At 44.7% G+C, this 12,875-nt stretch overlaps 1 protein-coding gene across 2 annotated transcripts in view; it reads right to left on the bottom strand.

Annotated features, from left to right (window-relative positions):
* Positions 1-3,500, bottom strand: part of EBAG9 (estrogen receptor binding site associated antigen 9) — a 36,853-nt gene extending 33,353 nt beyond the window's left edge. The window contains exon 1 of one of the 2 annotated variants that reach the window (XM_067537400.1): positions 3,274-3,500. In XM_067537400.1, the coding sequence (XP_067393501.1) occupies positions 3,274-3,398 (125 nt within the window). In that variant the 5' untranslated portion in view covers positions 3,399-3,500. The remainder of the gene's footprint in view (positions 1-3,273) is intronic. The other variant, XM_067537401.1, reaches the window with a different exon arrangement.
* Between the last annotated feature and the right edge of the window lie 9,375 nt (positions 3,501-12,875).

Here is a 12,875-nt window from a genome sequence, read left to right as displayed (position 1 = left end):
CCTAGTAGAAGTGGGGAAGCTGTAGATTTGATTTATCTTGATTTTAGTAAGGCTTTTGACACTGTTCCAAAAGACATTCTCATGAGGGAACTACAAAAATGTGGTCTAGAATTCAGAAAGTTTTTGACTAGGTCCCTCACCAAAGGCTCTTAAGCAAAGTAAGCACTTTAAGCACTTTAAGGTATAAGAGGGACGGTCCTCTCGTGATTCAGTAACTGGTTAAAAGACAAGAAACAAAAGGGTAGGAATAAATGGTCAAATGGTCCGTTTTCACAGTGGAAACAGGTAAATACCAGCCTCCTCGAGGGATCTGTACTAGGACCAGTACTGTTCAACATATTCATAAATGATCTGGAAAAAGGGGTAAATGGCGAGGTGGCAAAATTTGCAGATGATACAAAATTATTCAGGTTAAGTAAGTCCAAAGCAGACTAAAAAGAATTACAAAGGAATCTCACACAACTGGGTGAATGGACAACAAAATGGCAGGTGAAAATCAGTGTTGATAAATACAAAATAATGCACATTGGATAACATAATCCCAACCGTATATACAAAACGATAGGATCTAAATTAGCTGGTACCACTCAGGAAAGAGATCTTGGAGTCATTGTGGACAGTTCTCTGAACAGATCTGCTCAATGTGCAGAGGCAGTCAAAAAAGCTAATAATGTTAGGAACCATTAGGAAAGGGATGGATAATAACAAAGAAAATATCGTAATGTCACTATATAAAGCTATGGTATGCCCACACCTTGAATGCTGCATGCAGTTCAGGTCCCCTCATTGCAAAAAAAAAAAAAAAAAAAAAAACAAAAACATATATTAGAAACAGAACAGGTACAGAGAAGGGCAACAAAAATGATCAAGGGTATGGAACAGCTTCTGTAGAAGGAGAGATTAAAAAGAATGGGACTATTCATCTGGGGAAAGAGACGACTAAGTCAGGTCTATAAAATCATGAATGGTGTGAGAAAATGAATAACAAAGTACTTTTCACCCCTTCACATAACACAAGAACCAGGGATCATCCAATGAAATTAATAGGCAGCAGGTTAAAAACAAACAAAAGGAAGTACTTCATCACACAACACACAGTCAACCTGTGGAACTCATTGCTAGGGGATTTTGTGTATAACCAGGCTCCAAAAAGAATTAGATACATTCTGGAGAATAGGTCCATCAATAGCTATTAGCCAAGATGGTCAGGGACACAACCCCATGTGCTGGGTGTCCCTAAACCTCTGACTGCCAGATGCTGGGACTGAATGACAGGAGATGGATCACTTGATAATTGCCCTGTTCTGTTCATTCCCTCTGAAGCATCTTCCATTGGCCACAGTCACAAGACAGGACACTGAGCTAAATGGACTCTTGGTATGGCCATTCTTATAGGTGCACAACTGGTTAAAAGACCATACTCAAAAACATAGTTATCAATGTTTTGCTGTCAAACAGGGCAGATGTAGCTAGTGGGTGGTCATACAGGCATCAGTCCTGAGTCTGGTACTATTCAATATTTTTGTTAATTACTTTGATGATGGAGTGGAGAGAATGCTTATAAAATTTGCAGATGACAGTAATCTGGGTTTTAAGCACTTTGGAGGACAGGATCAGAATTCAAATAGCCTCAAATTAGATAATTAGCTGTAATCAATAAGATGAAATTCAACAAAGACAAGTGCAAAATACTATAATTAGGAAGGAAAAAAATCAAATGCAGAAATGCAAAAGGGGGAATAACTGTCTAGATAGAAAAAGCTCTGGTGATTATAGGGGATAACAAATTTAACATGAGTTAACAATATGATGCTGTTGCAAAAAAGGTTAGTATCTTGGAGGTATATTAACAGGAGTGCAGTATGTAAGACCTGGGAAGTATTTATTCAACTCTGCTCAGTGCTGGTGAGACCTCAGATATAGTATCCAGTACCAGGCACCACACTTTTACAAAAGTTGTGGACAGCTGGAGAGTTCAGAGGAGAGCAGCACAAACAGTAAGATTTAGAAAACCTGACCGCTAAGGCAAGGTTAAAAAAAACTAGCCATATTTAATTTTGAGGAAAAAAAGGCTGAGGGCTGAAATTGATAACGACTTCAAATATGTTAAAGGTTCTTTTTAAGAGGATGGTGATCAACTGTCCTTCATGTCCACTGAAGTTGGGACAAGTAGTAATTAGCTTAATCTGTAGTAAGGGAGGTTTGGGTTAGATATTAGGAAAATCTTCCTAATTATAACTGTAGTTAAGCTTCCTAGGGAGATTGTGGAATTCCCACCACTAAAAGTTTCTATGACCAGTTTGGACAAACATTCATCAGGGACAGTCTACCTTTGATCGTGCCTCAGTATAGTGGGGTTAGACATGATGACCTCTTGAGATCCCTTCCAACCCTACAGTTCTATGGTTCTACAGAAGTGTAGTATCAAACACCCAGCCCACAAGCCAGATTGGGTCACTTGAGCCCTGGGGCCCCATATGCAGACCCTCTGTAATTGAAGCCTTCTTTAAACCAGTAAATATATTAAATTCTCCAGCTGATGTGGTTGTGAAGGAAACCTACGAAACAGGAAATGAATGTACATGAAAAAAGAGCTGTCTTCCTAAATCTACATAGAGACAGTCCGAAACAACAGCTGTGAGAGGGGCGCGGTCCCTCTTATCCCCCTTCAATTAGCTGGTGTGTAAAGTCAACATTCACTCTGCAACGGACGCCAGCGTTTGTGGATGGCACAGGGAAGGGGACAAGAACAAAGCCCAATGGGCAGAAATAAAGGCACTCACGAACAAACAGGGGTGGTAACTAACACCTCGAGGTCACATGCTCCCCTCGATCCCCGCACAAGGCTCCCGGCCAGTGACCAGCCAACCTAGCCCGGGGCCATGGCTCTATGGGTGCCCACGGGGTCGTGCTTGGCCCAGGGGGTCTGCCCCATTCCCCACGCTGTGCTGGGCAGCTGGCACTAGAGATGCTGAACGGGGGCGTGAGGGGGAGGGAGCTCCCCGGCCTGCTCCCCCCAGGCCAGCACATGGCACAGTCAGGACTAGGTCGGGACGCCTGGAGCCGTCCCCGAATAGCTGTTAAGGGGAAGGGCTAGTAACGGCTCCGCCCCGCCCCCTAAAAGGAGCAGGCCTAGGGGCTGAACGGGTCACGAGAGCCCTGCGCCCAGGCCGCCGGACCCGGAAGTAGAGCCCGAGCGAGTGAGGACGGAACGGGGTCCGGGAGGGTGGAGGGGCAACACGGGCTGCGCGCGCAGCGCGCTCTCTCACTCACCTGCCCAGGAGGGGAGGGGCCTCCGGAAGGCGCCGGGGTCGCCAGCTGGCCGGAGCCGAGGGAAGAGTGCGCTGCCGCACCCAGAGCCGCTTTCCTCGCCGAGCGCGAGCGCGAGCGCCCCTCATTCAAAGCTAGGCGCGCGCTCCTGCGCCGCCGCCATGGCCCCCAGCGCCCACCACCTCGGCCTCCTGTCAGTCACCAGGGAGACTGTCCCGCCCCTTCCGGCCACGCCCCTTCCCCTGTCTCCCCCAACCGGCGCGAGCTGAAGGCGGGGACATTGCGTAGAGAAAGGGGCGGGGCAGTGACTGGTATTGGAGGACTCCCCGTGAGGCCCTCCCCGCTTTGTCCCCTCCCACTCTGGGGACAGCGAGTCGCGGCCGAGCCGGGCCGGAGCCGGCCTGATGCGCACCGCCCACTGCCCAGCGCAGTGCCAGGGACTATCTGCACTCCTGGACTGCCGGGGCGGCGGGCGCGTGCTGCCGCCAGGGGCGCCTCCCGCGAGGAGGCAGAAGGGCGGGGCGAACTTGGGCTGGTCAGTCCCCCGCGGCGCCTCTCTGACAGCCTAGCCGGGAACGCGAACGGGGCCGGGACCAGGGCCCGGCCAGCAGCGGGCACTGCCGGGCCGTAGGGCTGGCGCGGCGGAGCAGACGCCTTGTCGCTCCCAGTCCTACGCGGACTGGGCTGGTGGGGGCCGGAGGCTACAACTTCAAACCGCGCGGCGGCGGCGGGAGCCTGGTTGGGACGCAGGCAGCGTGTTCATCCTCACGCTGGGCAGCACCGTGACCGCGACAGGCCGGCACCGCTCGGGCTCGTTCATCCCGGTTCGCTGTTGTGCCCCGGGTGTGCGGTAGTTTCCTCTCCACTGCCCGTCACCGCCAACCCGGGCTTGGCCGCCACCGGCTGCGCGCAGCTGAGCTGTCCCGTGTGAACCGAACTGGCGCAGTTAGAGCAGCGCAGCTCCCTCGTGTGAGCGCTTGTGTCGCGGTGCTGGGTCCGCCCCGGGGTAGCTCGTCCTCCCTTTAAGGAAACTGCAGGACCCGTGTAAGTCTATTTTATAGTGCTGTACAGCTGTCCCCGTTCTGGGGCTTGTACAGCTTTGATTTGGGGGGACGGGACGGGACTCCTAACCAGCCCAGCTAAATTCATACTCAAAATACTTTTCAATCAGGCCTTAGCTGAGAAAAATAAGGGTGTAAACCTAGATTCTTATAGGTTTACCTGTAAGTGAGAGTGTGTTTGTGTAAACTTACATAAAAATATAAGCGTGTTCCCATCCTGCCTGCTAGCCATTTCCCATCACCAGTTAGGAATAAATAGGAAGTCACTAAAAATTACGCTAATCAGAAACAAATTTCTGCAGTAGATTCCTGTAACCGTCTCACCTCATCCAGCAATAGAGCCTGCTGCTGTCTCACATCCATCCCGTATGGATGCAAGTTAGATAAATATCCCTTCCCTGATCTAGGGTATTAAAACACAGTTCAACAAAACAGATGTTCAGCAGTATTCTTGTCAGTCTTGTATTCAATCAAATATGCTGTCACAGGGCACCATACTCTATTGCTCCTCTTCTTGGTGTAGCAGTCCAGTAGAAGGGGCCTTGGACTATCTTCCACCCTCACTGGAAGTCCCAGTCCTGTGTCTTAAATAAGCACAAGTATCAACTCCCTTCAACACCCAGTTGCACTGTCTAGTGCAGGCTACTTCGCTCTACAAATACCCTTCCTCAAGGCTATTTCATCTCTTAAGGGTTTTTGCTCCTGGTTGTCTACTGCAGGTGGCTCCAGTTCAGTTGATCCAGGGTTGGTTACCATCCTCATCACAGAAGCCTGTCATCTCCATAGCTCCATCTCTTGCTACAGCTAAATGGAGCAAGCTATGGTTTTATAGAAAGCACTACTTTCCCCTACCCACCTCAAGACTACGATCACATGATGCCTGGTCACCTGACCTAACCACTACCCCCTCACCCTGAAGTTGAAAAACTAGGCAGAAGAGGTCTGAGCCTAATTTCCCTACCTCACCTCGTGACAGAGAAATTTGATGCCATGAATATCTGTAAAACCTACCATGAAATTATGTGGAACTTTTATTCTGTTTTTTATATCTCAGCTGCATTTTCTTGCTTAAACACAGCTATAGGGTATCTTTAGCAACTGTTTCCAGATGTTTCCACTAACTAATAGCTATAATTAGTTTATATGAATAAGGCACTATTTGTTTAATCATTGTAGCTTCTTCTGGACAGTAAGCAAATTCTATTTAACTTTGTTTTTTTAACTGAAATAATTGTCTTGTGCTGCTTTTATATATTTGTTATGTGATTACATTGCAAAGGTATTTGCCATCCTTTGTTGTGTGTCCTCTCTGCTAATCAAGTATGTATATGTCTGTTGTATAGAAATTCTGCTAACGATTTTCCACTCTGTGGACGTGCTAGTTTGTAGGCAAATGGTGATTAATATTTTCTCTTGCACCAATTGCTTTTTTGAGGAAATTTTTCACTAAACAACTTCCACATTTAGCTAATCCACTTGGCTGTAGGCATCTAGATTTACATTTATTATGTTGAAATTCCTAAATTTTAGTACAGTGCAGGAATGGAACTGTGGGCATTTTCCATCACGGCTGTCCTTTGAATTCCATGACATGCTTAAATGCTTTGATAAATAGGGATGAACTGAAGCACATACTTAGTGTTAAAGTATTTACACACTGTGATGAAACAGGGCTCAGACAGAAATTTAAACACAACCTTTTAAAAACAAAAGATAACACATATAAAGAGAGAAACTGTCTAAGAAATACAAAGTAGTGTCTTTTTGTTTTTGCTAATCCCTATCCCTTTAGTAAGAGTAGTCTCACTTAATTTATTTTATGTATTAATACTATGCATATCTACTCTTTCTCTCTTGAAATGAAGTAACGTAACTCCTTCAAATTTTCCTGACTGCTCTTAAATTAGAGCAAGAACTTTGGATGAGAGCATAACAAGAGCTCTGTAGAGTGCTTCGCTGAAGGTCTATCGAAGTAAATTGAAAGAATTCCATCTTCTCTAACTCTACAGCAACTGTGAAGTATAACTAGAGCTAAGCTACATGTCAGATGACATTTAGGGCTTGCCTAGTTGGAGAATTAGTGTGTGGCCAGTTGTCATATAAATCTACAGTGCATTGACCTACTCCTGTTTTAAACGGGAGTAGATCAAAGCTCACTAGGGAACTTGAGTGTGCAGCCTCAGGGTCTATGAGGACAGTTAGCCAGTGGCATGCTACTGGATTGTAGGTTTACACTTCAGCTTTTTGCATACTAACTCTGTCTAGACAAGCCTTTATATAGAATAATCACCAACATTTATTGCTACTGAAACAAGCTACCACAGTAGGGTGATCAGATTACAAGTATGAAAAATTGAGACAGGAGGTGGGGAGTAATAGGTGCCTATGTAAGGAAAAGCCCTGAATATCGGGACTATCTCTATAAGATCAGGACATCTGGTCACTATACCATGGAAAGTTTGTGGAAGAAACTAAAGAGAAGAGCTCTCCTGATAGAACCTGAACTTTAGCAAAGTGCAGAGAGGTACGTGTAGAAGGTTACTTTTAAAAAGTTTTTTTTTTTTTTTTTTTTTTTTTTTTTAAACAGTTAATACAGAAAAGCCACATGACCTACAATCTAGCTTTCTATCTTGGGAAACAGAAATAAGAAAAACAAATCTATGTGCGCACATATACTTTGTTATTTCTGAGAGTTTACAGATCAATATAAATGTGGGCATGCTAAATGAACAGCCAAACAGCAAGCATGACAACTTAAGAATTACTGGGGCTATGGGCATAGCCAGTAATACTTGTTTGTAAAATACGCAGATTGTAATGCTTAAAGGGGTTGTATATACTTATGGGGAATCGTTCATTGTGGATAAATTAACATTTGAAAAATATGCAGACTAACACTCATATTATATAAATGCATAGGTAGAATGGTACACCCTCATTTTAAAACACAGGCTGCTCTATGATTGTCATAATGATGAAAAATCCAGGAAGTTTTGACAGGTCTGTAATATGGAATAACTGCCATCATGAATTAAAAAAACCCAAAAAAACAGAACTTCAAATGTAGAGTACCACAATCATAACATTTTCATTTCTAAAAGGAAAAAAATAGGTAAAGATGAGGAACATCTATTAGTATCTACAAAGAAGCATCTGTTCAAAAACACCATTAAAATACTATTTTTAAGAAGGAAAGTTCATTTTGATCATTTGGTAAACAACAGTGGTGGAAGTCTTCCCAAGGAGAAGTCTTCTGATATTTCCCAGGCCTTAGCAACTGTACTACAATTGCAACAAACAACTCAAGTTCGTCAGGGAATGAAATTTCTTTACATTTAGGTTTGAGTGTCATAGACCTTAGAGCTGGAAAATACCAATTAAAACACCTACACCGTCCCTCTGCAGGATTTCTAGTGCTTTATGCAGTGCCACTTTTATATGTTTAAAGCAATAGGACTTTTATCACTTAATTCAGAAGATTGTCCACTGGCAGAAAGTTATTGGGGTTTTTTTTTTTTGTTTGTTTTGATGACATTCAGATTCAAATTTACTTTCAGTAACTTCATGCTGTTTCTCATAGCTATACATCTTGTATCTCTCAGATCAGGGCCCACCTGGATATCAGTTTCCGGTAGTTTCTAGTGCCTCTTTCCATCTCGGTGCAACATTCTTCTAGGAAGGAGAGATCCTCAGAGCCCTCTCCAAATCCTCCCAGGAGAGGAGATCTAGTTCCCCTCCCACAGATTCTCCCTCAAAAAGACCTCTGTCTCCAGCCAGTTCTACGTCCTCTGAGAGGTCTTTGACGCTCAGTGCCATAGAGGGGGAAGCTCTCCCAATATGGGGGAGGTAAGAAAACGTGGCTTTAAGGCTAAACAGGCCTCCGGGAAGACCTTGGTACTGTTGGCGGGGGATGGCATCAAACACAGAAGACTGATACCATTGACTTGGACTCCTTTGTCGGTACCCTTACCAAGTGTCGTGATACCATGTAAGTCTCCAGCCTCATCAGCGAGACATTTACCCAGAGTACAGTCTGGACCAATGAACAGCTGAGTTCCTTCAGTTCTCCAACCTGGCGTGCCTTTTACACTGCTTTCCTGAGAGCTACCACTCCTGGTCTGTCTCACACAGCCTCCAGAACTGCAAGTGTGCTACAGCCAGCCACCCTTGAAGACACTGCAGAGTAACACCAGCAACTTCCCAATCCCAGACTTTCCCTCAGAAATGTGCATTTTGTATTGCCAAGCACTCTCCTGGACAATACAAGCTCATATGCTGGTTTAGATAAAACAAGTTTATTAACTACAAAAGATAGATGTTAAGTGATTTATAAGTAATGAAGCATAACATTCAGAAATGGTTACAAGAAAATAAAAGAATTTCAACTAATGCCTAACTTAACAAGCTAGAGTGAATTCAAAGCAAAGGTGTGTCTCACCATGTATTTTAGCAGTTTTACTGGCTGAACCTTTCAGTCAGGTTCCTCCCCTCCCCCAGTCCAAAGCTGATTCCTTTGTTGTCTGGTGTTGTGGATACAATGGATAGAGAGAGAGGAGGAATAAGTTGGGGCATCTCCTCTCTTTATTCTTTGAGAATCATCTCTAGCTGAGGCTCAGGAAACGTAAGTCTGTGTAGATGGAAATCCCCAGCTGTTTATCAGGATGTAATTTTTCGCCCACATCATCTTTCCTGGCAAAGAATGGCCACTTAAACAAGTGATAATCCATTTGATTTTGTTGACATCTGGCTGACGTATCGGCCAACCTTTTGTCTCTGGGGAACTGGTTTGTGACTCTTCCTCAGACTCAGAACATGTCTTTAGTAATATCATACAGAATGATCCCATAACTTTACATACAATGTTGCTGCACATATTTTACCAGGACAATAATGATCAGTAAGTTATGCGTTTTCAAAGGATACCTCACAAGGCATAATTTGTCTGAAATTTCTCATAGTTTTGTAAAAAGGGTGAACATAGGGGTACAGGCTGTCACAACAAGCCCCAAGAACCTTACACCTCCAGTACTGTTGGACAAGGACAAACACTCGGTACTACAACATCTATATCAGTACCACAACCCTATTCAGTTCCATAGAACTTCAGATACCAGAGAGACTTGGCTGTGACTGCTGAAGCAGAGTCTACATTGCTGGCAGCTATTTACCATCTTTCAGTACTGAGAAACTCTTGAGTCTCCGGATCTTTTTGCATCTGCAGTACCGTAGCCCCCCTTTTCTCTGGGTGCTCCTCCATTAGAAGAAGAAGATGTTCACCTAATACCACCATCTCATCCTCTTCATCGCATGGGGCCCTGATGCCTCCCTCTCCATCAATGGCCAATGATTTTTGGCAGTTCCAGGATCTTAAGTGGATGGCAGACTCTCTGCAAATATCCTTTGAGGAGGTTGGAAAACCTCGGCACAAGCTGTTGGACATTCTGCAATTTGCAATACAATCTAGAGTGGCCCTCTCTATTAACGAAGCTCTGTTGAAACCCACTAGCACCATCTTGCAAACCCCAGCTACAGTGACACTCCCTTGCAAGAGGGCTAACAAATATGTCCCCACCAAGGACTCTGAATTCCTCTTCTCCCACCCACGTCCCAATTCCTGGTTGTTGACATGGTGAACAAGCAGGGCAAACGTAATAAATCAATCCCATACAACAGAGAAAAAAATGCCTGGACCTCCCAGCAAGGAAGGTGCACTCACTGGGTACACTGCAATTCCACAATACAAATTACCAACCATTGCTGGCCAAGTACAACTTTACAAACTGCAAAAATTTGGGTTGTTTATTGAACACTTTCCTCCAGACTAAAAGGAACAATTCCAGGCCACTGTTGCTGTGAGTCAGTTATTGGCAAGAACACCATTGCAGGCAGTGCTCAATGCTGCATACATCATGGACTGTTCCATTTATATGATGGTGATGTGTAGGGTATTGTGACTAAAATTGTCTGGCTTCCCCAGAAGAGTCCAGAATACAGTCAAGGATCTCTCATTTGATGGACAGAAATTGTTTGCAGAAAACACTGTCAAGTCATTACATACCCTTAAAAATTCCAGGGCCACTTTATGCTCATTAGGCATCTGTACTTCTGCAAACAAATGGAAGTTCAGCAGATTACAGACGGCTCAAAGATCCTATCCTATACAATTCTCTGGATTCCAGAGACGCGCAGAACCCCCCAGGAAAAAACAAAAGTTCCAAAGTTAGAGAGTCTCTAACCTATATGACGTGACTTCACAACAGCTGTCGTCATCGAAGCGCAAGTTTTGACAGAACAGTCGAGGGTTTGAATTCCCCCCCACTCTCATCAGCCTGCCAGTTTCATCATTTTGCTTACCTTCCCCCATTTGGAAACCAGCTTTCCAATATTCCTGGGAATGTATCACCTTAGACAAACGGGCACTGGAAGTAATATCATTGGGTTACATCATTGGGCTATACCATACATTAACTTTCTACCTCCTTCTCATTCCCTTTTCCTCTTCAGGGAGCCCTCTCACAAGCCCTACAAAGCAGGAAATATATTCCCTTCTTCGTATAGGAGCAATAGAACTGGTACCTGCTCAATACAGGGGAAAGGGTTTTTATTCAAACTATTTCTTCGTACCAAAGAAGAACAGAGGGTGAAGACTAATTCTAGATCTAATACTTCTAAATAATTTTGTGAAATCCTAGAAGTTCAAGAGCATGACCCTGGCAGCTATAATTCCTTCTTTAAATTCCAGGGATTGGTTTTCAGCCCTCAACCTCCAGGACACATATTTCTATATAGCGATACTCCTGTCTCACAAGAGATTCCTCCGATTTGTGGTAGACCAGGATCATTTTCAGTATCAAGTGCCCCTCTTTAACCTCTCCTTGGCTTCAAAAACGTTTTCAAAGGTTCTGTCGGTAGTGGCTGCTTGTCTGTTTCATCAAGCTATTGTGGTATTCCTGCACCTCAATGATTGGCTATTCAAGGGTCGATCCTACCAAGAGTTGTCTGCCACAAGAACAGCATCTTCTCTGGTTTTGGACCTGGGCCTTTAGCTGAAAGAAGGAAAATCCACACGGATGCCCATTCAGAACATTCAATTCACTGGGGGTGGGGGGTGTCTAGATTCCCTGACATCCAGGGCATTTCTGCCCATGGACAGATTCTGGATATTATCGAGCCTTGTCAAAATGATGCAAGACAGCTCCCAGACCTCCGTCAGAAACTGCCTTCAACTTCTGAGTCACATGGCCACTTGTACTTTCATGACAGAATATGCCAGGTTGTACCTTCACTGTTTCCACGAGTAGCTCAGATTGATTTACTTGCCAAACAGTCTTAGTCTAGACAAGCAAGTATCAATTCACCAGCAGGTGAAGTATTCCCTTGACTGGTGGAAGATTCATCGCAATGTAGGGGTGGGGGTTCCCTTCCTCCAACTGGCACTGACAGTAATTGTAACCAAAGATGCATCTTTGTTGGGTTGGAAGGAGGCACATCTCAGTTCTCTGACAACACAGAGCAGATGGGCACTCAAGAGACCACCCTCCCTATCAACCTTCTGGAACTCAGAGCGGTCAGAAATGCCTGCCTTCATTTCCTTCCTCTCATCAAAGTCACGACAGACAACCTGGCTTGCATGTTTTGTATCCATCGGCAAGGATGGGGAGATCTCCTTCCCTCTGCACCAAGGCAATCAAGTTGTGGAATTGGTGCGTTCACATTAAGAGCTCAGCAATGTATCTACCAAGCATGCAGAATGTCATGACCTACGAGCTTAGCAGGTGCTTCTTCCAAGAATACAAGTGGGAGTTGGATCCCTGGATTCTGGTTGGAATCTTTAGGACTTCGGGGTTGCCCGAGGTAGACCTTTTTGCCACAACGACAAACAAAAAATGCCACCTATTTTGCTCAAGGGGAGGTTGGTTCACAATTCCCTGGGGTCCTTCCTCCTGCCTTGGATGGACAGACTATTTTATGCCATTCCTCTGACGTCTGTCATCCTCAAGGTGATAAGATCAAGCAGGACAAGGCCAGAGTCATTCTGATAGCGTTGACATGGTTGAGGCAAGCGTGGTTCCTTAGCCGTTTGATCTCGCTCTCTATCCTACAATAGATCTCCCAACCATTCTTCAACTTCTCTCCCAGGATGCCAGATGACTGACATGTCCCAACATGGGCATTCTTCACCTCAAGGCATGGTTCTTAGATGGTTGTGGGCTGCAGAGATACAACACATACTATTCAGTAGGTAGAAAAGTTTTGACCAGAACTACTTACCTTCAAAAGTGAATAAGATTTGGTCACTGATCTGAACTCCACAATGCTGCTTCTGAATCTGTCCCACACCTACTCATTCTGCAATACCTGCTACAGCTTTAGAAATAAAGACTGCCCCTTAATTCCATCAAAGGTTATCTAGCAGCCCTAACGCCCTTTCATACTACTGTTGAGGAGTTCTCTGTTTGCTCACTCAACTGCAAGATTCCTGAAAGATTTGGGGAATCATTTCCAACAGATAAAGGTACCTACTCCTGCTTGGGACCTGAACTT

This window comes from Emydura macquarii, unplaced genomic scaffold (assembly GCF_026122565.2).
Source record: "Emydura macquarii macquarii isolate MOO-44397 ecotype Brisbane River unplaced genomic scaffold, CSIRO-AGI_Emac_v2 contig_383, whole genome shotgun sequence".
NCBI lineage: Eukaryota > Metazoa > Chordata > Testudines > Chelidae > Emydura > Emydura macquarii.
This window is presented reverse-complemented; position numbering and strand designations above follow the sequence as displayed.